Source organism: Phyllobates terribilis, unplaced genomic scaffold, assembly GCF_046119375.1.
Source record: "Phyllobates terribilis strain yellow unplaced genomic scaffold, ASM4611937v1 Scaffold_11__3_contigs__length_659146591, whole genome shotgun sequence".
NCBI lineage: Eukaryota > Metazoa > Chordata > Amphibia > Anura > Dendrobatidae > Phyllobates > Phyllobates terribilis.
The window spans coordinates 624,491,357-624,518,288 of NW_027362771.1; the positions used below are offsets into that span (position 1 = coordinate 624,491,357).

At 43.9% G+C, this 26,932-nt stretch overlaps 2 protein-coding genes across 5 annotated transcripts in view; one reads left to right on the top strand and one right to left on the bottom strand.

Annotated features, from left to right (window-relative positions):
• Positions 1-26,932, top strand: part of LOC141167149 (uncharacterized) — a 1,037,600-nt gene that overhangs the window by 847,611 nt on the left and 163,057 nt on the right. The gene's annotated exons all lie outside the window — the stretch shown is intronic.
• LOC141167147 (NACHT, LRR and PYD domains-containing protein 12-like) overlaps positions 1-26,932 on the bottom strand; it is a 225,452-nt gene that overhangs the window by 135,997 nt on the left and 62,523 nt on the right. For all 4 annotated transcript variants that reach the window (XM_073654536.1, XM_073654534.1, XM_073654532.1 and 1 more), the window contains one exon: positions 15,512-15,577. In XM_073654536.1, the coding sequence (XP_073510637.1) occupies positions 15,512-15,577 (66 nt within the window). The remainder of the gene's footprint in view (positions 1-15,511; positions 15,578-26,932) is intronic.

The window sequence follows — 26,932 nt, forward strand, 5'->3', positions numbered from 1 at the left end:
CCTCACTGCTGTCTTAGAAGAAAACACTCTTAAAGGGAACCTGTCACGTCCTAGTTGCTATGTACTCTGCCCCCATTGCTTTGTTAGTGATGCAATGTGCATCACTAACAAGCTTTTTTCATTAAAATTGGTGGTAGTATAATGATTTTATAACATTATATATACTTTGTCCTAGCTGTTGTATTCAGTCATAGGGGTGCGATTCCCTCATTCAGTCACTGCTGGCGCCGCCCATGTAGTTGAATATTGCTCACGGCGAGGTTTCGTCTAGATCGGAGGTGATTTTTCGTACTCCTCATTTTAGCCTCCGATCTAGACGCTTCACTGCTGAGGAGCATAGATCGTAGTTGCTGGAGTGAGGGTCTCAGTAATCCCCTCCGATGTAGACAGTTCAGCACTGACACCACTAGATCGGAGCTGATTCCAGGATCCTCATACTCTCTGCTGTCTAGTCGCCTCTTCTGGCTTTTTATTGTTTTTCTTATGCTTTTTCATGCAATTGCTCATGTTTTTAATGGAGGAAACATCACAAGTCAAAAAATGATTTTTTTACACTGTTATATAATTTATGTATTTTTACACTGTTATATATTTTATGGATTTGGGCTAAATTCTTTTTTTTCCTGATTAATGAAACTTACATTTTTATTGTCGCATTATGTAATATAAAAAATTCCCCTTATCGCTGATTGTGCAGTTTTGCCAGAATGTGACTCTTCCCATTTGTTCACAGTCCTGTCCGCAGCACCAACATTGTGAAGAGTGGGCGGAGCTCCGCGGGAAGAGGCGTAAAAGAGCACCCCCGACAGTCACCACAATGTACAGCACAGAAGTGACAAATTATTACAGGAATGTCCAGGGTCACTAGAGAACACTGCTGGTATATATATATATATATATATATATATATATATATATATATATATATACAGTACAGACCAAAAGTTTGGACACACCTTCTCATTTAAAGATTTTTCTGTATTTTCATGACTATGAAAATTGTACATTCACACTGAAGGCATCAAAACTACGAATTAACACATGTGGAATTATATACTTAACAAAAAAGTGTGAAACAACTGAAAATATGTCTTATATTCTAGGTTCTTCAAAGTAGCCACCTTTTGCTTTGATGACTGCTTTGCACACTCTTGGCATTCTCTTGATGAGCTTCAAGAGGTAGTCACCGGAAATGGTTTTCACTTCACAGGTGTGCCCTGTCAGGTTTAATAAATGGGATTTCTTGCCTTATAAATGGGGTTGGGTCCATCAGTTGTGTTGTGCAGAAGTCTGGTGGATATACAGCTGATAGTCCTACTGAATAGACTGTTAGAATTTGTATTATGGCAAGAAAAAAAGCAGCTAAGTAAAGAAAAACGAGTGGCCATCATTACTTTAAGAAATGAAGGTCAGTCAGTTTGAAAAATTGGGAAAACTTTGAAAGTGTCCCCAAGTGCAGTTGCAAAAACCATCAAGCGCTACAAAGAAACTGGCTCACATGAGGACCGCCCCAGGAAAGGAAGACCAAGAGTCACCTCTGCTTCTGAGGATAAGTTTATCCCAGTCACCAGCCTCAGAAATCGAAGGTTATCAGCAGCTCAGATTAGAGACCAGGTCAATGCCACACAGAGTTCTAGCAGCAGACACATCTCTTCAACAACTATTAAGAGGAGACTTTGTGCAGCAGGCCTTCATGGTAAAATAGCTGCTAGGAAACCACTGCTAAGGAAAGGCAACAAGCAGAAGAGACTTGTTTGGGCTAAAGAACACAAGGAATGGACATTAGACCAGTGGAAATCTGTGCTTTGGTCTGATGAGTCCAAATTTAAGATATTTGGTTCCAACCACCGTGTCTTTGTGCGATGCAGAAAAGGTGAACGGATGGACTCTACATGCCTGGTTCCCACCGTGAAGCATGGAGGAGGAGGTGTGATGGTGTGGGGGTGCTTTGCTGGTGACAATGTTGGGGATTTATTCATAATTGAAGGCATACTGAACTAGCATGGCTACCACAGCATCTTGCAGCGGCATGCTATTCCATCCGGTTTGCGTTTAGTTGAACCATCATTTATTTTTCAACAGGACAAAAGACCCCAAACACACCTCCAGGCTGTGTAAGGGCTATTTGACCAAGAAAGAGAGTGATGGGGGGCTACACCAGATGACCTGGCCTCCACAGTCACCAGACCTGAACCCAATCGAGATGGTTTGGGGTGAGCTGGACCCCAGAGTGAAGACAAAAGGGGCAAACAAGTGCTAAGCATCTCTGGGAACTCCTTCAAGATTGTTGGAAGACCATTTCCGGTGACTACCTCTTGAAGCTCATCAAAAGAATGCCAAGAGTGTGCAAAGCAGTCATCAAAGCAAAAGGTGGCTACTGTGAAGAACCTAGAATATAAGACATATTTTCAGCTGTTTCACACTTTTTTGGTTAAGTATATAATTCCACATGTGTTAATTCATAGTTTTGATGCCTTCAGTGTGAATGTACAATTTTCATAGTCATGAAAATACAGAAAAATCTTTAAGTAAGAAGGTGTGTCCAAACTTTTGGTCTCTATTGTATATATATATATATATATATATATATATATATACATATACATGTACAGAGATGTCCGCGGTCACTGGAGAACACTGCTGGTAATATGCAGTATATATATATACAGAGATGTCCGGGGTCACTGGATAACACTGCTGGTATATACATATATACACAGGAATGTCCGGGGTCACTGGAGGACACTGCTGGTATATATATATACACACACAGGAATGTCCGGGGTCACTGGAGAACACTGCTGGTATATATATATACATATATATATATATATATATATATATATATATATACACAGGAATGTCCGGGGTCACAGGAGGACACTGCTGGTATATATATATATATATATATATATATACACAGGAATGTCCGGGGTCACTGGAGAACACTGCTGGTATATACACATATACACAGGAATGTCCGGGTCACTGGAGGACACTGCTGGTATATATATACACACACAGGAATGTCCGGGGTCACTGGAGAACACTGCTGGTATATACATATATACACAGGAATGTCCGGGGTCACTGGAGGACACTGCTGGTATATATATATACACACACAGGAATGTCCGGGGTCACTGGAGAACACTGCTGGTATATATATATACATATATATATATATATATATATATATATATATATATATACACAGGAATGTCCGGGGTCACAGGAGGACACTGCTGGTATATATATATATATATATATATATACACAGGAATGTCCGGGGTCACTGGAGAACACTGCTGGTATATACACATATACACAGGAATGTCCGGGTCACTGGAGGACACTGCTGGTATATATATACACACACAGGAATGTCCGGGGTCACTGGAGAACACTGCTGGTATATACATATATACACAGGAATGTCCGGGGTCACTGGAGGACACTGCTGGTATATATATACACACACAGGAATGTCCGGGATCACTGGAGAACACTGCTGGTATATATATATATATATATATATATATATATATATATACACAGGAATGTCCGGGGTCACTGGAGGACACTGCTGGTATATATATACACACACAGGAATGTCCGGGATCACTGGAGAACACTGCTGGTATATATATATATATATATATATATATATATATATATATACAGTATATATATATATATATATATATATATATATATATACATATATACACAGGAATGTCCGGGGTCACTGGAGGACACTGCTGGTATATATATACACACACAGGAATGTCCGGGATCACTGGAGAACACTGCTGGTATATATATATATATATATATATATATATATATATATATATATATATACAGTATATATATATATATATATATATATATATATATATATACATATATATATATACACAGGAATGTCCGGGGTCACTGGAGAACGCTGCTGTTATCATTTACGCCACTTTTGTGCTGTCCGTTCTGATGGTTCCGGCGGCGGCTCCGTCACTGGCTGAGACTTGTGCACATACAGGAAAATTTTAATTCTTCCAAAACTGAACAATCAGAGCTGTGCGTCAATTTTTATATTACAGAACGACATAATAAAAAAAAATTATTAATTAAGAAAAAAATTTCACAATGTGGCCGAGCTTTTGCCCTCTCACCCTTCATTAAAGGTGATATCCAGGACTTTATGAAAAACAAAAAATGTGCCTAAGCACTAATATTCAGGTAATTGCTACTTACCTCCCTGTTTCCGGCGGTGCTCTACCCCGGCACAGAGCAGTCACAGACCGTTCCTGTCGGGGATTCAGCTGCCTCTGCTGACAGGGCAGAGCGCGATGTCCGACTCATTCTGATTGACAGCCTTCTCCACTAGTCAGACAGTGGGAATCCAGCTGTCAATCAGAATGACGTCGTCGGTCTCGCCCTGTCAACACAGTGGAGCGGAAAGGATGCCTCCGCTCTGTCGACGTGACGTCAGCACAGGCAGCTGTACGACAGGTACGGATGTCCCCATTAATGAAAGGTGAGAGGGCGAAAGCTCGGCCACTTTGTGAATTTTTTTTTAAATTAATAAAGTGAGTTTTTTTATTATCTCTTTCTGTAATATAAAAAATGACACACAGCTCTGATTGTTCAGTTTTGATAGAATTAAAATTTTTCTGTATGTGCACAAGTCTCAGCCAGTGACGGAGCAGCCGCCAGAACCATCAGAACGGACAGCACAAAAGTGGAGTAAATTATACCAGCAGTGTCCTCCAGTGACCCCAGACATTCCTGTGTATATATATATATATATATATATATATATATATACCAGCAGTGTTCTCCAGTGACCCCGGACATTCCTGTAATAATTTGTCACTTATGTGTTGTACATTATGGTGACTGTTGGGGGCGCTCTTTTACACCTCTCCCCACGGAGCTCCGCCCACTCTTCACAATGTTGGTGCTGCGGACTGGACTGTGGACAAATGGGAAGAGTCACATTCTGGCAAAACTGAACAATCAGCGATAAGGGGAATTTTTTATATTGCATAAAGCGACAATAAAAATGTAAGTTTCATTAATCAGGAAAAAAAAGAATTTAGCCCAAATCCATAAATTATATAATAGTGTAAAAAATCATTTTCGACTTGTGATGTTTCCTCCATTAAAAACATGAGCAATTGCATAAGAAAAACAATAAAAAGCCAGAAGAGGCGCCTAGACAGCAGTGAGTATGAGGATCCTGGAATCAGCTCCGATCTAGTGGTGTCAGTGCTGAACTGTCTACATCGGAGGGGATTACTGAGACCCTCACTCCAGCAACTACGATCTCGTCTCCTCAGCAGTGAGGCAGTGGAGGCAGTTTACATAGCACCTAGGACGTGACCGGTTCAGTTTAAGGTTGTGTAAGAGCATGTTTTGATCCTCCAGCAAGGGCGCATCCCTTTACAGTGCGGGAGCATCTGGCAAAATGTACTATTGTACCATGGATCTAACAGAGTGGCAACCCAGAAGTCAGCACTATTTTGAATCTTAACAATACGGTGATCATGTTGCAGATAGTGTAGCAAGAAGGCACTCATTTGTTGGGCTCTTCCATGAGGTCCAAGTTCATGCTGTGTTGGTGGCTGGGTAATACTGATGTTTGCTTACTCCGTCCCCTCCCGCCAACCACGGACAACAGAGAGAGGATCATTATCCTCTTCATCTCCTAACTGTTGCTCACCCATCACCTCTTCTTCCTCATCCTCTATTTAATCATCGGCTCCTGCACCTTCACTAACAGTTTGTCTGGTACAACAAGCCCCCCTCAGTCACTGTAATCCACCCTCCCTTGGCACCTGCCTGTGTGATGACAGTCAGGAGCTTAGAGACATTGTTATCTCTTTCGCACCCTCCTCTTCTTCCTCCTCTTCCTCTTGGATCACCACCTCCTCCCAAAACCTATTCAAAGTGCACTCCAGTATGTAGATTACCAGAATTGTGATGCTGATTCTGGCATCATCAGCATTAACCATCTTAGTAGCCATTTCAAAACTGTGCATTAGTGTGCAGAAGTCCTTAATCTGTGCCCACTTTTTAAATGTGATTTACACCCTGTCCGTACTGCATTGGCCTACACTCTGCGACATGAGATACTGTGTACAGAGTGGAATTCCACCATGTTGGCACATCGCATATCAACCGGTTAACCAGTATGGCTAAAGACCTCTGCATCAATGAAAGTCGATGACCTACAGGGTGCTAACGGCAGAAGTGAGCAGCGCATCCAGGCCAGTATAGTGGCGGAGAAATTGCTGTACCACTAGGTTGAGGATGTGGGCCATGCAAAGCATGTATGTGAGGTTGCCCTGGCATAGGGCTGCCACCAGGATTGCACTGTTTTTGCACACGGCCTTCCCTGGCTCCAGGTTCAATGGAGACAGCCATTGTGCAAACTCTGCCTGGATAGCTTTCTACAACTCTTGAGCTGTATGACTGTGATCTCCATGGCATATTAATTTTAACACTGTCTGATTGCGATGAGCCCTGGCTGCGCAGTACGGCGGTGGGGGGGATTTTCTCTGTACTGTTGGAATGTGTATCTCACTAAATCACAGGTTGAGGCCACAGGTGGAGACCCTAGAGCAGGGGGAGGATGCAGAAGCAATGGAGGAAGTGTTACAAATAGAGATTTGTCCTGCAAGCCTTGGGGATTCAAAGACTTGTGGAGCAGACCCTTCCCTGCCTGCCCCCAAAGCCACCAGAGTCACTCTGTGCCCAGTCAGAGAGATGTAACGCCCCTAGCCATGCTTGTTCATCCAGGTGTCAGTGGTGAAATGCACCCAGGCAGACAAAGATTTTTTCAAGGAACGGGTGATGTTGTCTGCGACATGCGGGTGTAGCACAGGCACAGCGTTCTTAGAGAAGTAATGGTGACTGGGCAACTGGTACTGGCCATCAGCTTTCGGAAATGTCTGTACCCACCAGGCAGAAAGGCAGCATTTCCATGGCAAACAGATTGGAGATGGTAGAGTTCAACCTCTTAGCTTTGGTATGTGTAGGATGAAACATTATTTTACGTGACCACAACTGCGGGACCTAGGACTAGCTGCTGTGCTGAGAGAGGGTGGAGTAGGGTGAACATGACAAACTATTGAACTATGAGTGATGTGCAGGCAAACGTGTTATGGTGGATTGAGAAAGATGTGGTGTGCTCGGTGAAACAAAAACAGCAGGCATGTCCACTTCCATAGCAGCTGACGGGCTGTCACTCACTCCGACTGTAGTGGGTAAACAAGTGAAGGTTCTGTGGCCGGAGACCTGTGTGAGATCACTTGGCATGATGACGAAGGAGGAATAAGCAGCAGATACATTTGATGGGGCGGCCGATGGCTGGTGAGGCACGCTAGTCTGCGTTTTATCGCAATGAGATTCCCAGAATAACGCATGCTGACTGCACATGAGCCGGTTCATGCATGTAGTAGTCAAATTAATGCAATTTTTGCCTCTACTGAGTGATTTTTTGCAAAGTTGGCAGATAACGTGAGTTGGGTCATCCTTTGAGGTCGCAATAAAGAAGACTGAGAGGAGACTTAATAGCTGTCTACAAATATGTCAAGGGCTGTCACATTGTAGAAGGATCATCTTTATTCTCATTTGCACAAGGAAAGACTAGAAGCAATGGGATGAAACTGAATGGGAGGAGACACAGATTAGATATTAGAAAAAACTTTTTGACAGCAAGGGTGATCAATGAGTGGAACAGGCTGCCACGAGAGGTGGTGAGTTCCTCTTCAATGGAAGTCTGCAAACAGAGGCAGGACAGATATCTGTCTGAAATGATTTAGTGAATCCTGCTTTGAGCAGGAGGTTGGACCAGATGACCCAGGAGGTCCCTTCCAACTCTACCATTCTATGATTCTATGAAAAGGCCCTAGTTAGGCAATCCTTGCTGCCCCTGCAAGCTGCAGACCCACGATCGCAGCTGGCCACAACCACAGTTGTTGCTGAGGATGCAGTTCTCATCGTGGTTGCATCACTCTGTGTCTGCGCCATAGGCCGCAGTGTGACCTCCTCGTCTTCCTCTTCCACCACCTCCTCTGGTGAGCTACTCAGCTGCGTGCCTCTGGTTTCACACCAAGTGGGATCTACAACCTCATCATTATCCTCTCTGTTTTCCCACTTCTCGCCCTGAGAGTCACCCTCCTCCTCTTCCTGCCCTGACAGCACAGTTCAGTCCGCATGTGCCTCAGGTATCTGAGTCTCATCAGGATGACCTCCCCCCGGAGTGTAACGTCTTATGATGAGGGTCTGGATTTTGCTTGGACTCTACTTCGTTCTGCCTCGGATTCAATAGAAAAAAATGTTGGACATCAGTGCAGATGCTTTCCTTCTCGAGTCTGCGAATCTTTGGAGCAGACCTCTGATGCCCGTGGCATAGAATGTGTGAACACCTCTGTAGTCTCGCCCATCTGTGGTTCCCTACAGTCAGTTGCGTGGTTGGAGAGTTGTGATGTTGAGGGAAACAAGGGTAAGGCGCAATGCTATGCGGCTGCCAAATAAAGGGAGTGGAGTAGACCATCCAGTAACAGAAGTTGTCAGTTGTCTTTGGATAGGACGTGAAGGTGCTTTTCAGTAGAGCTTTGACTAACATTACTACCAACCCCACGCACACCTTGAACATCAAGCCTATTCCTTTCCACTATGACCTTGATTTTTCCCACTCATATTGAATATACCCTTTCCCTCTTTTAACCAACTGTCCAGACCTGTGAGTCACCTGTCACTAAATTACCAATCATTATTTATTTGCTCAGATAGTGTTGCTGGAGCATGCTATTAGCAACAAAAAAATAGATTTGCTAATGTGGAGCCCTGGATACAGCAGAATCTCAGTGCTAAACAATTGCGAGCTCAGATGTGGCCTGCTTTATGTATCATGGTAGTACCATAAAAAATAGATTTTGAAATGTGGAGCCCTGGATACAGCAGGATCTCAGCACAAAACAATTACAAGCTCAGATGTGGCGTGCTTTATGTAGCATGGTAGTAACAGAAAAAAATAGAGTTTCAAAGGTGTATTCCTGCATGGAGCACAATATCAGCACAATAGAACTCTGTGAAGTTCTCTGCTGAAATGTGGCCAGGTGTCACTGTCTGGTCCACACTGTGAGGATCTGGCCTTGTTCTAAAGACTATCAAACTTTTTCCAGCACGGAAAACCGGTGCCATCGATCTTATTGTTGTGTTTGTTAAGTGATTTGCTTGCTTATCAGTTCAGCCTCAGGAATCAATGCTTCCATTCAGTGATGGTATCTCAGGGGCCTTAAGCCATTGTTTCCTCCGCCATTAGGCCCATTGTGTGGGTGGGAAAAGCAGATCCGACACACAGGGAGTCTCACGCAGGAAGTCTCACATGCAGTCCTAGGTGATGAGTTCGGTTTGAGAAAAAATACCTCCATTAATTCACACTTAGCATTGAGGGGCTGATCCCAGTGAAGGAGAAAAAGAAGCCACATGTTTAGTCAGGAGTTGTGTTAAATGTCATTGAAGGGAGAGGAGCTAGACTGAGGTTTTGTATCCTAAGGAAGGATGGGTGATCTATGAAGTGTTGGAGATCAGTTACCGACTGAGCTGGTTAAACATGCTACAGATGTGGGATATGTAATTTGCATTTAAACTTGCTTAAAGGACTGTTGCTACAGGATACCTGTGCTTCTATCACTTTATCTGCCGTTTGGATTTAAACTTGCTTAAAGGACTGGTGCTGCTATATACCTGTGCTTCCATCATTTTATCTCTAGTCTGCAGGAGCGTGGACTGTGACTACAGACTATACTGGCTGGAGATATGAAATTTGTGTGCCAAAAATTCTCCAGTAAATGTCACTTGCTTAACCCAGCAGGAAGTACGGCGGCGTCTAAAAATCACAAAAGTTGACAAATCCCCGGGCCCGGATGGGATACACCCGCGAGTACTGCAGGAATTAAGTAACGTCATAGATAGACCATTATTTTTAATCTTTAAAGATTCCATAATAACAGGGTCTGTACCACAGGACTGGCGTATAGCAAATGTGGTGCCAATATTCAAAAAGGGGACAAAAACTGAACTTGTCGGTAAAATCCTGGAGTGCTTCCTAAGAGATGCTATACTAGAGTATCTGAAGAAGAAGAACCTCATGACCCAATATCAACATGGGTTTACGAGGGACCGTTCCTGTCAGACTCATCTGATCAGCTTTTATGAGGAGGCAAGTTCTGGACTGGACCAAGGAAATGCAGTGGATGTTGTGTATATGGACTTTTCAAAAGCTTTTGATACGGTTCCACACAAAAGGTTGATACATAAAATGAGAACAATGGGGATAGGGGAAAATATATGTATGTGGGTTAAGAATTGGCTCAGTGATAGGAAACAAAGGGTAGTTATTAATGGAAAACACTCAGACTGGGTCTCAGTTAACAGTGGGGTACCACAGGGGTCAGTATTGGGCCCCCTTCTTTTTAACATATTTATTAATGACCTTGTAGGGGGCATACAGAGTAATATTTCAATATTTGCAGATGACACTAAACTCTGCAGGGTAATTAATACAGAGGAGGACAATTTTATATTACAGGAGGATCTATGTAAACTAGAAGCTTGAGCTGATAAATGGCAAATGAGCTTTAATGGGGATAAATGTAAGGTAATGCACTTGGGCAGAGGAAATACAATGTATAATTATATGCTTAATTGTAAAACACTGGGCAAAACTGTAACTGAAAAAGACCTGGGTGTATTGGTGGACGACAAGCTCACGTTTAGTGGCCAGTGTCAGGCAGCTGCTGCAAAGGCAAAAAAAATAATGGGATGCATTAAAAGAGGCATAGATGCTCATGAGGAGAAGATAATTTTGCCTCTATACAAGTCACTAGTGCGACCACACTTAGAATACTGTGTACAGTTCTGGTCTCCGGTGTATAAGAATGACTTAGCTGAACTAGAGCGGGTGCAGAGAAGAGCGACCAAGGTTATTAGAGGACTAGGGGGTCTGCAATACCAAGACAAGTTATTAGAGGACTGGGGGGTCTGCAATACCAGGACAGGTTATTACACTTGGGGTTATTTACTGTGGAAAAAAGAAGGCTTAGGAGTGATCTTATTACTATGTACAAGTATATGAGGGGACAGTACAAAGACCTTTCTACTGATCTTTTTACTCTGAGGCCAGAGACAAGGGGGCATCTTCTATGTCTGGAGGAAAGAAGGTTTAATCATAATCACAGACGGGGATTCTTTACTGTAAGAGCAGTGAGACTATGGAACTCTCTGCCGCATGATGTTGTAATGAGTGATTCACTGTTTAAATTTAAGAAGGGCCTGGATGCCTTTCTTGAAAAGTATAATATTACAGGTTATATATACTAGATTCCTTGATGGGGCGTTGATCCAGGGAACTAGTCTGATTGTCGTATGGAGTCGGGAAGGAATTTTTTCCCCCAATGTGGAGCTTAGTGTTTGCCACATGGGTTTTTTTTTGCCTTCCTCTGGATCAACATGTTAGGCTATGGGTTGAACTAGATGGACTTAGTCTTCCTTCAACCTTAAAACTATGTACTATGTAACCAAAAGTTGGGAGACAGTGAGAATTGCTTGGTACAAAGGCAATGGAACCACCGTCCCGGGGAGGGGATCTTGTGGACTGAGACAATTTTATTTTGCCCATTTACCTGGAATTATTGTAATCCCTTGATGTAAGGAATAAAATATTGTTGTATCGTTAACATGCCTAAGAGAATATTTACAACCAACAGCCTCAGATCTGTACACACACTAATTGCAAAAACACTTGATCTGCCGGAAGGTAGATTTTGCAGCCACACAAGGTCCGATCTATCTAAACTATCTGACTTACAAGCTAACTATCTCACTCTCTCACTATCCAGCAGCAGCAGGAGCAGCCTCTCTGCGCAGTTACACTGACGAAATGGCGCCAAAACAACATGTCTGCTCTTTTTATGGAGAGGGACATGTGACTTTGGCAGCCAATGACACAAGCTCTTGTGTCTGGACGTTGTGGATGATTCCTGCGCACTGATTGACTTGCCAGAATCTCCACATATTAAGTTAAGAAAAAAAAAATTAGGAATAACAGTGCACCGCTCCTCTGACCTCTCGCCACCCCCTCCCCTAATCAAACACGTCCTAGCCGAAGTCCTAAAAAATACACTAGTAGAAACGCGATCATTTACAGAACTTTGGCAAAATTTTGCCGATTTTGTGTAAAAACGCTCGGGGGTCCGATCACGAAACCGAATGTGCAATGTTCGTGCCGAATTTGAAATTATCGAACATGTTCGCTCATCTCTAGTCACTAGATGCTAATTAGACATAGTTGCAGTGGAGATTATGATGTTTTAGGGTTTTGCATTTCGCTTAGGGATAGTTAATAAGTCAGATATTCCTCAATATTGGAGGGTGAATATTTCATACTGCACCAGAATTTTCTGCATGCTTATGACCTGGTCTGGCTTTGTAGATGTTCTAAAGTTATTGCATTATAATCATAATGTTCAATGTCCACTTAAGATGATCAGTCATTTGACCGTTGTACCAGGGCAACACTTTCCCAATAAAATTTCACAAACTCCAAAGTAGGGAGGGCCCAGAGAAAATCACATTATATTTCAGAATGTGGAAAAGAAAGGACACAATTTATTAGTCTGACACCTGCTCTAACAAACGTAACCCTTGCATGTTGAGTGCCACAAATTCAAAGATTATTATGAATTTAATTCTCCTTATTTCCCTTATCTTTCATTCTACCCTTAGAAAAATAATTTAAAGAGCTTTTGTTTCCAAAATTGGGTCATCAATTTGGACTTTTTACTTGTGTCTTAAGGGCCTTTTAAACGCAACATGGCACGCTAAAACCAAACCAGCAAGATCTGTACTCCAAGTCATATGAATCCTGTAAAGGTCCTAAAGAGTAGATGATGTCCAATTATATGGTATAAACCCGTTTACCAATCAATAAAGTGCCCTCTGTTGTGGCACAATCTGAACTCAACACTTGTATGCTCCAATGACGAATCTGTGGAAATATTTCTATGTTCACACATTGTACCATCCAGTGGACATTACATTCTGCAAAACATCAGTGGGTTCAAAATGGTCCATACACCCCTAAATAAATTCTGTCAGTAGGGTAATTTCCAAAATGTGGTGACCTTTGAGAGGTTAACCTACGACTGTTTTGATACCTAAGGTGTTTGCAAATGTCACCTGGCAGAATTCCAGAGAAAAAAAGCAAACGTAAAACAGGTCTCCTAGCCACTCCAAGCACTAGTTTACGGCATCATTGGAATACTCGGTAGATGTGTTACATATAGGCTGCTTTATACCAATATTCCCTGGGAAAGTGAAAAATGTGACAAGGACATAATAAGAAAATGGGGGTATGGGTATATGTGTGTGCACATATGTTTGTATCCCACGGATAATTCCCGCATGGGTCTGTGTATTCTGTAATCTGCATGTGTTTATGAATGAGTAGAAATTTCTACCCAATCTTTATAGGTACATGAACTGGTCAGGTGCTGAATGTAGCTTTGGTTATAAGTATAGGTCCAGGAGACGTACACTGATGAGGCTCCATATCTCCATATCTTTCAGGCTCCATATCTCACCATCCACTACGGCTTCCAACGTGAGACTCCCATCATTTTATAGACAATCCACTTGGATATCTCATACATAAATTTGACTTGCAACTAGTTTGCATATGATAAGTTATGGAGATTATTATAATGTCGCTGCATTATTATTGTTTTGCTCGTAAAAATCTCTTGCTCACTTTCAAGCATGTCTTGACCGAAATCTAATTCTAGGTCTCTTCTACACCTTCCCAAAGTTGGTGCATACTGGTCGACTCACTTGGGTACGTATACAGCTTTTTCTTAACCTCTACCCACAAGTGTTGGATTGGGTTGAGGTCTGGGGATTGTGGGGGCCAATCCAGCACCTTTACTTTATTGTTATTGAACCATTTATTCGCCAATCTCGACTTATGCTTCGGGTTGTTGATCTGTTGGAACACTATGTCATCCTTTGTAACTCGTCTTGTAGGATACTTACATATAGCTCAACATTGAAACCACCATCGATCCTGGTCAAGTATCCAACGCCTTTGGCTTCCTCAGCCAAACTTGACAGTTCCTTCAATTTCTCGATCCATTAGCCTCTTTTTCCCTTGTTTCTTCCACACCCATTTGCACCCATCAAAGCCTAGTTTATTTACTTTTTGTCTCCTTGCTCCAAATAACCCGTTTCTGGTCTTCTATTGTCCACTCTTCAGACTTTTTTGCTTACTCGAGTGGACGCTTCTTATAACGATATTGAAGACAACACTTCTTCACCTTTTTATCGGGCCACCATTGCAGACTTGTGTAACATACATCGCACGATGCTTCCATGGACATCTGTGTTCTCACTACTACGAAGCTTATGAGTCACCTCCACTGCCGTGTTTGTCGCTCCAGAACTGATAGACCTCATGATGAGTCCACTTGTTAACTCTGATATTTTGCCTGGACGTCCACCTCTTGGCTTTTGAATCGATGGATGGACTTCATTTCATATTCTTCCAACTGTCATGGCTCTCACATGATGCAGTTTGGCAATTTTCTTGGCCGAAAGACCACTATCAATGAGCTGGATGATGCTGTTTCTCTTTTCTTGGAAAATCATCTTCATGGTTGCTCCTCGATTCAAACCAGTGACCTTTCGCTTGGGAATCAACCTAATAACACACTGAGCTATTAGGGGATGTGAGAACAGCTTGTATTTTGCAGTGTACAGGAAGAAAAATAATTTTCCACCTCTAGGAGCAAAACAGTAACAATGCAGTGAAATGAGAAGAATCTGCATAACTAATCATATGCTAAATAGTTGTAAGTCAAATTTATGTATGAGATAGCCAAGATGATGTCTATAAAATGGTGGTAGTCTCACATTGGAAGCTGTAGTGGATGGTGAGACATGGAGCCTGAAAGTCAAAAGTTCAAAACATTGTTACCCTTTGGTCACCAGCGTACAGTGTTTGGATCTGAGTACATGATATATGCATGCACGTACATATTACTGGTCACAGCTTCTTAGTAGGCAGGGAGGAAAGTAAAAGGATCTCCAGCGATGTGTGAAGGACAGTGTGTATATCATATGTAACCGAGTAAATGAGATTTAATTGAAACAAAAGTAGCCGAGGAATTGAATAAAGGGACTAACTATCGAAACACAAATATACAAATATACACCAATCTCTCCTCTTCAGGCCGTACTTAACTCTGAAAGTGTTGGTGAAACGCGCGTTGGTCGGTGAGGTGGAGGATGCACAGCTCCACTTTTTCACATAAATACTTTGGGTCTGTATTACATGTCCAATGTCCGCCTACTTTACTGATTTTGGCTTTTGGGTCATAATGATTTATCTTAGTGATAGCTGTGAGCATTTTTACTATAATAATCTTATATACTGTACACTTACCTTTCAGTTCTGGGGAAAGCTGAGGCCCATGTTCATCCAGGAGCATTTGTTCAACCAGAATGTTACCTAATAATAAATAACAAGTTTTAACAAGCTAACAGACATACAAATACAGACAAACCTCTCCAGAAGACGACTCTCTTATAAAGACCAGATATTCTGTGACAGATTTTAATTTCTAATTTATATTATACACTTACTTTCTTCTTTAAGAAATACTCCCTAAAAGACACCATTTTTGGAGGTTCTTTCAAAGAGGTTATAGAGTATGATGGTAATCAGACAATATACAATAGGCAGTACAATGTCTAAACGTCCTAAAGGCATAAATGGTAAGAAGCACCAGACAGCCCCAACATACTCTAATCACTGATGTCCAATATTTCAGTTATTGTTCCAGTCGTAGTTATAGTTACCTGGTTATATACGTTGAAAAAAGACCTAGGTCCATCAAGTTCAACCTTTCACCACTAGTCTTACATTGTCTATCAAGATTATTTATAACCCACTATGGCATTTGTTGTGAGTAAAGAATCTGCCATTTCTACTTCTTGTGGTTGGCATTCCACAGTCGGACTGCTCGGACTGTAAAGAATCCTTTCTGATTTGCTTTTCATCCACGTGTAATAAGTGCCCCCTTGTCCTTAGTATGGTCTTTGGAAGGAATAATTTGTGTGCCAGTCCCTAATATTGAGCACAGATGTATTTATACATATAAATGAGATCTCTGAGATGTCTTTTTCCTAAGCAAAACAAGCTCAACTTTCTGATTTCTTTTCCAATTTCTCCTATTAGAGGCTGCCATCCTGTGTAACAATCTAAATGCCCACCTATGAAACAGATTCCATATTCTTAATGTGGCCTCACCAGTGATTTATATAGGGGCAACAATATGTTGAGAAGGCGGAATTATATCTCTCTTTTTATACATCCTAAAATCTTGTTTGCTTTTGCGGCTGCTGCTTGACATTGAGTGCTGCTGCTCAGATTACTTGTAACCAGAATCCCCCGTCCTTCTCCTGTTCTGTAGTCCCGAGTATACTCCCATCTAATGTATATGTAGCAATAGGATTACTCCGTCATAGGTGCATTACTCTACATTTATCTACATTAAATCTCATCTGCCAAGTGTTTGCTCATAATTTTATTATGCAACTATTGTGTCTAAAAACTTTAAGAGAATCCGTCAGCACGATTTTTTAAGTTAAAGGAGTTGTGCCACCATGAAGAATACTTTTAACGAAGCAGAAAAGGTGGAAATAAATGGTTTTGTAATTTACATGTATTAAAAATTGTGCTCCATTCAATAAATACCAAGCTTTTATCTTCTTAAGTATGCTCCCTAGCGCCCCCTGGCGTTATTTCATTCCATCTTCGTAGTGGTCTTTCAGCTGGCCAAGTTTGCGCAGTTCCTGTCATCATAAGATGTCCGAGTCCCCCCCAACTCCCCACCCCCAGTGTGCACAACATATTCTCCCTCACACAAGTCTGACAGCGCAGGGGGCAGACTTCTATGGAAGCGTGTCAGTGAGCCCCCTCTCTGGGTGAGATCATCTACTCCACAGACCTGTGAGCGCGATAGCACCCCGAGGGGGGACTCAATGACATTGTCCAGTGACTTCATTGTTGATTTGCCCAGAGCTATTTTCTTATCATCGATCCAAGTAGGTTGAAGCTCTTTACAACTTCCAGTTTCTCGCCATATATCTCAAATGTGTCCCGGTCCTACCTGACAGTAGTAAATATATTCATCTTCTTTGTTTTGAGTAGCAGTCCTATGTTCGTGCTACCAGCTCCTATGCATCTAAATTTTATTACTTGAAAGCTTCACATGCGGAATAAAGAACAACCACAAAGCTGATGTCTTCACTAGAGCTATCCATTCAATCAGTACAACTGCGCCTTTATGGTCATGGCTTTAGTTTAACTTAGAAAATAAATTAAAGTGGAAAAACACACTACAGGCTGATCCAACTTTGATGTAATGTCCTTAAAACAAGTCAAAATGAGGCTCAGTATGTGTGTGGCCCCCACCTGCCTGTATGACCTCCCTACAACGCCTGGGCATGCTCCTGATGAGGCTCAGTATTGTGTGTGGCCTACACGTGCCTGTATGACCTCCCTACAACACCTGGGCATGCTCCTGATGAGGCTGAGTATTGTGTGTGGCCTCTACGTGCCTGTATGACCTCCCTACAATGCCTGGGCATGCTCCTGATGAGGCTGAGTATTGTGTTTCGCCTCCACGTGCCTGTATGACTGCCCTACAATGCCTGGGCATGCTCCTGATGAGTCTCAGTATTGTGTGTGGCCCCCACCTGCCTGTATGACCTCCCTACAACGCCTGGACATGCTCCTGATGAGGCTCAGTATTGTGTGTGGCCTCCACGTGCCTGTATGACCTCCCTACAATGCCTGGCCATGCTCCTGGTGAGGTTGCGGATGGTCTCCTGTGGGATCTCCTCCCAGACCTGGACTAAAGCATCCGCCAACTCCTGGACAGTCTGTGGTGCAACGTGACATTGGTGGATGGAGCGAGACATGATGTCCTCAATCAGATTCAGGTCTGGGGAACGGGTGGCCAGTCCATAGCTTCAATGCCTTCATCTTGCAGGAACTGCTGACACACTCCAGCCACATGAGGTCTGGCATTGTCCTGCATTAGGAGGAACCCAGGGCCAACCGCACCAGCATATAGTCTCACAAGGGGTCTGAGGATCTCATCTCGGTACCTAATGGCTGTCAGGCTACCTCTGGAGAGCACATGGAGGGCTGTGCGGCCCTCCAAAGAAACGCCACCCCACACCATTACTGACCCACTGCCAAGCCGGTCATGCTGAAGGATGTTGCAGGCAGCAGATCTCTCTTCACGGCATCTCCAGACTCTGTCATGTCTGTCACATTTGCTCAGTATGAACCTGCTTTCATCTGTGAAGAGCACAGGGCGCCAGTGGCGACTTTGCCAATCCTGGTGTTCTGTGGCAAATAGCAAACGTCCTGCACGGTGTTGGGCTGTGAGCACAACCCCCATCTGTGGACGTCGGGCCCTCATACCACCCTCATGGAGTCGGTTTCTAACCGTTTGTGCAGACACATGCACAGTTGTGGCCTGCTGGAGGTCATTTTGCAGGGCTCTGGCAATGCTCCTGCTCTTCCTCCTTGCACAAAGGCAGAGGTAGCGGTCCTGCTGCTGGGTTGCTGTTCTCCTACAGCCCCCTCCACTTCTCCTGGTGTACTGGCCTGTCTCCTGGTAGCGCCTCGAGTCTCTGGACACTACGCTGACAGACACAGCAACCCTTCTTGTCACAGCTTGCATTGATGTGCCCTCCTGGATGAGCTGAACTACCTGAGCAACTTCTGTGGGTTGTAGAGTCCGTCTCATGCTACGAGTGTGAAAGCACAACCAACATTCAAAAGTGACCAAAACATCAGCCAGAAAGCATTGGTACTGAGATGAGGTCTGTGGTCTCCACCTGCAGAACCACTCCTTTATTGAGGGTGTCTTGATAATTGCCAATAATTTCCATCTATGGTCTATTCCATTTGCACAACATCATGTGAAATTGATTGTCAATCAGTGTTGCTTCCTAAGTGGACAGTTTGATTTCTCAGAAGTTTGATTCACTTGGAGTTATATTCTATTGCTTAAGTGTTCCCTTTATTTTTTCGAGCAGTGTGTATAGCTTCTGGCAGAGATGAAGCAAAACTGGATACATATCCTCCTACCATTGGCAGGGGCTGCTCTAGCTGCTTTTTTGTGTGAGTTACTCCTTTCCCCCTGCAAGTTTATTTCATCAAGGAGTGGGTGTAACTGCTGTTTCGCTGGTCCTTTGAGCTCATCAAAAATTAAATCAGTGAGGTGCACGCTAAGAGGCCAGACACCTGAACTGAGCACACAGCATTTCATTATGGTGAAACCTGAAACTCAACTTAGTGCAGCCATGAAATGAAGGATCCATTCATAAGTTGTAACAAGGAGTTTTTTTCAAACATCACCAACTGTCATGGTTGCATCAATGTCTGTGGATTCCACAGATTCATGCACTCCTCCTTGTGACTCCATGGATAGCTATGGTCTGTGCAGAGTGACTCGGGCGTCGACTCTTAGAGCTGCAACTCCTAGGCAGGTTAGAAAGAGTTAAATCTTTGCTGGGCTGAGGTTGTTAATTGCCTTTGCGTCACATGCTGTGAGAGAACCAGTCATGTCTGCTCTCCTTCTATATATGCTGGCTTTGCTATGGAGGTAATGCCAGCTATAGTTAGTTTATCCTGGTTTGGAGAGTTGGACATGTTCTGGTTACTAGTGGTTATTTCCAAAGTTGTTGTGAGCGTTGTTTGCTTAACCCTTTCCTTTTTTCCAAGGTGTCTTTATGTTGTCTCAAGGGATTTACACTTTAATTCCTTACTGTTTTTCCCTGAGAGCTTGCTATGTGACTGTGCTTCTATTTTGCCATGTCTGTCTTATTTGCATTCTCCCCATACACTTTACTGGCTAGTGTTGCTTAGGAGCATAGTAAGGTACAAGGCTCAGGCATCTACACCTTCAGGTGTAATCCCCAGGACAGGGATAGCTAGGGACCTGTTAGCCTGAGGGTCAGTGTAGGAGCACCTTTGCTATCCCGCAGTCACATCGTGACATAAGTCCAGAGAAGTACACTTGCTCCTCTAGATGAAGAAAATAAACAGGGAGAAGAGTAACATTGTTCACTCTGGGGCTGTTCTGAGGGACAGCCGTAGTTTTACTGTAATGAGGTGCTGTGTGTTCAGTTGAGATGTCCTTCGCAGGTGCTCATGCAGCACTGTCTGATAGGTGAGATATCCAAGCCCCTGACTGATGCGAGCTCGAGCTGTTCAGGAAGGTGAGCACTGGCTGCACGTCCTTATTTCTGCTGCGGCAGTGTCAGGATGCCGGCTGTCCACAACGCGTTTTCACCCACCCTAGTTCCCATACTATCAATGCCGGTCGCTCAGCTGCGTGCCAAGCAGACATTTTAGTCTCGCCTAACAAGTAGAGATTCCTCCTGAGTGTGGCACCATCACACTGCAACTGCCGACTTACTTCTTTGGTTTACCTCTGCACCAGGCTCCTATTAACCTAATTAATGCCAGAGGCAGTACTTCTGTTTCTGCAGAAGATGCACAAAGTGATATTAACTCCCAGCAGCCCACTTGTGCTGTTATGGTCACTTCAGCATCTGCTCTGTCCAACTCTGTTGAAGTGACTAGGATCCATATCATCCAAAATACATTCATATTGCCCACAACATGCAGGCTGTAGCGGGTTATCCACTAGGACACTCCTCAATAACTTTTTCCCATAAGAGACATGGAGTCATTATCCAAAGTTTATTAATACAAAGAAATAAAACAGAACCGGGCCAAAATCATATATAACAAAGTATAAAAACAGTCAACGATAGCAGGGACACGGGTGTTTGTAGCTAGTGGTCCACCAATTATATTGGTCAAGGCTGGTGTACAACCTTAGTGTAAGAAATTAATACAGATGAAAAAATCTTGTCTAATCCCCAATATAACATCTAGTAGTAAAGACAAAATATATTATCAGAGTATCTCCACATATCACATCCAGTTGCAGTACCCTTTAAAGTTCATATATATTGGAATTAATTATATCATGTATAATAGCTCAAACTTCAACCTAAGAGCGGATCCATGCAGTTATTACACAATCAAATGGGGGAAACAGTAATCATGAATCAAGGAGGCCACCTTACCCATCATCTACCCCAGTGGACACACCAGCAACCCCAAGTGTTGTGGTCACTTCAGCATCTACTCTGTTGAAGTGACTGTGGATCCATTAACCCCTGAATTACCTAACAATACTGCTACGGTGAATCCTATAGCACCTGCTGTTTCCAAAAGGCACAGTATGAGTAGCAGGTTCTCCCTTCTCCCTTGCTCACAGAGTTGACCATGACAGGCCTGAACACTGGTTCTAGATCCTCCTCTTCCGTTTCATCACACCGATGCCATAGACAGTGTTCTTGAGGCTAGCGCCTTTTTTTTTGTATTTTTAAAAAAGTTTGGCACACTTTTTACAAATTTTCCTCTGCAGGAACATTTTCAGATATTTGTAGCAAGAAGAGATGAACGGATGTTTTGAAAATCAAATTTGCCAAATTTCCCTTCACCCCTCTCCCTCCAAAAAATAGCTTGAATCTTAATACTGGAAAGATTGTAATTGCTCAGAAAATACACATGGGTAAAATGAGAGAGAGAGAGAGAGAGGACTCCACTGACCATAAGAGATTACACTCTATAGGAGAGAGAGAAACTGTCACGCAAGATGTGGGAAAGATTAAGTGCAACACAAAGGGGAGAGGGAAAGGGAGCCTAGACTCTAGTGAAAGGGGGAAGTGGAGATCACCCTGTCTCCCCTACCATCCCTATATTGGTTTTTCACCAATCGCCACGCAGGAACCTATCCCTGTATCTCCCTAACGCTTGGCCCTGGCTAGGGAAGGAGGGGATGAGCACTAGTCAATCCCCACTGACAACTAGAGACGATAAGGTAGAAAGACACTTCAGAGAGATAACACACACGTCCTCTTAGCACCAGAGAGGAAGTAAACAGACTGCACTCGCTCCAAGCTTTCACCAGAGAACAAATGAATATCACTGGTGCTGCCCTATAGCAGAGTGAAAGTATTTAAACACCCAGTCAAGCTTGTTAATTAGAGCAGGAGGGAGGTAGCTGCCAGGTCCTAAAGTGAGACAGCTCCTAAGAAGGTGTCTGTAATGCCGAACAAAGAGATCTCCTGCAACCAACCGCAGTGCAACTGTCTGTCACATCTGACACACCTGTGACAAGAACCTGCTGACCATAAGAGCTTACACTCTACAGGAGAGAGAGGAACCTGCTGGCCATTAGAGCTTACACTCTACAGAAGAGAGAGCGGACGCCGCTGACTATAAGAGCTTACACTTTACAGGAGAGAGAGAGGACCTTACTGACCATAAGAGCTTACACTTTACCATTCCCATTTAATTTAGGTGTATCCATATAAAAGGCCCACCCTGTAGAAAGACAGCGGGACCTTAGGGAGATAAATAAGTGGCTTATAAATTGGTGCTGGAAGGAAGGGTTTGGGTTCCTGGAGAACTGGGCCGACTTCGCTGTCGGCTACAGGCTCTACAGTAGGGACGGTCTGCACCTCACTGGGGAGGGAGCAGCTGTGTTGGGGGAAAAAATGGCCAGATGGATGAAGGAGATTTTAAACTAGGATCTGGGGGGAGGGCGGGTATTTGTGCTAATAAAAAGATAGAGTAGACAGAGAGAGTGAGACAGTAGAGGTTAATGAGGATGTATGGGGGTCTGGGATATGCAAGGAAAATAGGGTGGTGCGTAAGAGTAATAAATCTGCTAATAGTATTAAATGTCTGCTGGCAAATGCAAGAAGTCTCACAAATAAAATGAATGAACTGGAGACTCTTATGTCGGTCACGGAATATGATGTGGTGGGTATTACGGAAACCAGGCTGGATGAAAGCCGTGACTGGATGACAAACATGGAGGGATACACTACATTCAGAAAGGACAGGAAAGACAAAAAAGGTGGAGGGGCGTGTATTTTCATTAAACCCAACTTAAGAGCTGTGCTCAATGACAACATTGGGGGGAGCTGCGACAATGTAGAGTCAGTCTGGGTGAATGTACATGGGGATGGCAATAATGAAAAGCTGCTAATTGGAGTTAATTACAAGCCTCCTAATATAGCTGAACTGGTAGAGGACAAAATGCTGGAACTTATTAAAAATGCAGCAAATAATAATAGGGTCCTTATTATGGGGGATTTTAACTATCCAGATATCCAATGTGACATGAAATCTTCCAGTTGTGCTAAAAGCTATTTGAGCTCAGTAATTGACAGACTGCTGTATCTTATCTTCTAGACTCTCTTGTAACAGGGGTATCGCCACAGGATTGGAGGATAGCCGATGTGGTACCGATATTTAAGAAAGGTAAGAAGGTTGATCCAGATAGCTACCGTCCGATAAGTCTGACATCAATAGGGCGCAAAGTTTTTAAGGGCATCATAAGAGATGACCTGCAGAGTTACTGTATATCACAGAGCATAATACAATAAATGATAATCAGCACGGATTCATGAAGAATAGGTCGTGTCTAACCAACATGTTGGGTTTCTATAAGTGCAGATCTGGATGTTGGTAATGTGGCGGATGTGATTTATCTGCAAAGGCATTTGATACTGTACCACATAACAGCCTTATACTGAAGCTACAGAAGCCAGAACTGGGGGAACTATATGCAGATGGGTAAGTAATTGGCTAAATGACAGGAGACAGTCGCCATAAATGGTACATTCTCTAAATAGGATATAGTCAGCAGTGGGGGCCGCAGGGATCTGTACTAGGATCGATTCCCCTACCCTAATACAAAATACCAAGGATTGTTTGTTCGTTGTCTCTAGCATCATGTCCTCCCTCTATTTTAAACTGAATCTCTCCAAAACTGAACTTCTTGTGTTTCCCCCCCTCTACTAACCTAACTCTACCTAACATTGAAATTACCTTGGAGGGTTCTGTGGTGCCCCTGAGGGTTCGACCGCCACAGGAATGCTGCACTTCTCTAATGGAGTGTGGTGTTCCTCCTCCGAGGTAAGGCCAGTGTGTTAGTTGTGACCTAACCTTTTTCATCCAACACCACACTTCTCCACCAGAGGGAGCTGGTATGCACTAGGTGCTGCTCCCTTGGTTACAGGGAGACTGGGGAACACAAAGTGGTAGGAACCAGTTAGTAGGTGAGGGTGGAGGACTTACAAGTTAGTTACACTTCAAATTTCATATTTAATAGAATGCCATCTTTTCCGTTTTGCTAGTCCTAAGTCATAGGTTCTAGTGGTCGTACTGTGCTGCCGAACTACTGTGTGTTATGTGACTTCCCTCCGGGAGCGCAGATCCTGTGTGGGCCTGCACCGAAAAGGGACACAGCCCTCGTACCCTGGCCTTGGGATGAGAGGTAGGTTGCAGACAAGGAATGTCTGTCACGGGTGTGTCGCCATGAAGATCGTCACGATTACACAGCCTGACTTCTCGCAGCTGATTTTTTGGTGCTTTGTGTTTTTCGGCAGTGAGAGAGTTAATTCTCTCTCTCTCTGTGCTAGACGAGGTCCAGCCTCGCCCAGCTGCAATCAATGCTGCTGTAGTGAGACTCCTTCAAATGCCTGCTGGTCTGTTAGGGAAGTGTCGGTGAAAGCATTTCATGCAGACTAACAGAGCGGATCGTGGTATTTGGAGTTTCAGAGATAAGTGTATTTGGAGTGTTTTCTCCCTTCCTCGCTTTATCATTTATCTCCTTTCCCGTTGGTGTTCCCTCTGTTGTAGTTGTGTAGTTTTTGTATGCAAGGTGGTTTTGGTTTTTCCCTTGTACTGTCTCATTCGTCTAAGTACTGTGTGTGGGCATATTATTACTTGTCCCCTTTTGTTGTGATCGGGGTCCTTCTCAGGACTAGATTACTTAGGTGCAGGGATCCTCAGGAGGTAGGGGTTACGCTGGCGGCCTGGACCTCTGTACATTTAACAGTACCTCCAGGTTGAGGGATTAGTCAGGGCCCCAGCTTAGGGTCAGCTTAGGCCCCCTACCTCCAGTATACAGAGACAGCGTGACATTTTCACCGACCCACTTAGTTTTTCTCCAGCTACCATGGATCCAGTAGACGGTCTAGCTCGGCAGTTGCAGAGTTTGTCCATGGAGTTGGCGGACGTTAGGTCCAAGGTTTTGTATCCTCGGGAGCAAGCCGGACCAGAACCTAAAGTAGCTCTCCCTGACAGGTTCACTGGGGGGCGGGACAAGTTTTTTGTTTTCCGGGAGGCATGCAAGTTGTACTTTCGGCTGCGGCCTCGGTCATTGGGGAGTGAAGAACAAAGGGTGGGAATTGTCATCTCGCTCCTACAAGAGGACCCACAATCTTGGGCGTTCTCTCTTCCCCCGGGCTCCCCGGCTCTCCAGTCAGTGGATAGGTTTTTCGCTGCTCTGGGACTCGTATATGATGACCCAGATCGGATCTCCCTTGCTGAGTCTAAGTTACGTAGGATCCAGCAGGGAGATCGTCCGGCGGAGGAATTCTGTTCGGAGTTCCATAGGTGGGCCACGGACACCCAGTGGAATGACCCGGCTCTTAGGAGCCAGTTTTGTCAAGGTTTATCCGACAAATTACAGGATGTGTTGGCACAGTATGACTCTCCCGCGTCACTGGAAGCCGCTATGGCCCTTGCTATTCGCGTTGACAGACGGCTTCGGGAGAGGTGCGGGATAACTCTACCCCCTGTGATGACTCCACCTCCTACAAGGTCCCCTCATATGGTGGTTCCCCTGGTCAGTCCAGAGGAGCCTATGCAATTAGGAGGGACATCATTTCGGGGGAGGGGACCAGTGGTGCGCCATAAGACAGGAAGGTGTTTCTTCTGCGGGAGAAAGGGACATTTTATTGGGGGGTGTCCATCCCGTCCCTTGCAGAGTGAAGAGTCATCGGAAAACTGTTGATCCCAGGTTGTGTTGTGGACGGCAATCTGGGAGTAGGTATTTCGTCCCTAGGTTCGTCTCAGTTTCTCGTACCGGCGGAGGTGGTGGTGGGTACGAGAACTGAGAGGATATCTGTTCTTCTGGATAGTGGGGCCGGGGCTAATCTGGTTGATGCTCGGTTTGCCCGGGTTCAAGGTATGCGATTGAGTGAGTTGGCTAAACCCATCCCCATATTCTCGATCGATGCCAGGCCTCTTGGTCAGGGAAGTTTTTTGCAAGCTGTGCATGACGTAAAACTTCAAGTGGGGGCGATACATAAAGAACTGTTGTCTTGCTACGTGTTGGAGGGTCTTCCCACTCCTATAGTGTTGGGCCTTCCTTGGTTAACTAAGCATAACCCGGTTATTAATTGGCAAACCAGAGAGATAAGCCAATGGAGTAAATTCTGTAATAAAAACTGCATGAACACGGTCATCGGTGCGGTTACTCCTTGGGTCTTACCTCCATTTCTGGCGGACTTTGAGGATGTATTCTCGGAGAAAGGGTGTCAGGAACTACCTCCTCATCGCGAGTATGACTGTTCTGTAAAACTGCTCCCTGAGGCCAAGTTACCTAAAGCTAGGTTGTATAACCTTTCTGGTCCTGAGAGGCAGGCCATGAAGGATTATATTTCAGAAAGTCTGGCTAAGGGGCATATTAGACCTTCATCTTCACCGGTGGCTGCGGGGTTCTTCTTTGTTAAGAAGAAAGATGGAGGCCTACGCCCTTGCCTGGATTTCCGTGAACTTAATCGGATTACGGTCCGAGATCCGTATCCGCTCCCACTTATTCCCGATCTCTTTAATCAGATCGTGGGCGCCAAATGGTTCTCTAAGTTGGATCTCAGGGGGGCGTACAATCTGATTAGGATG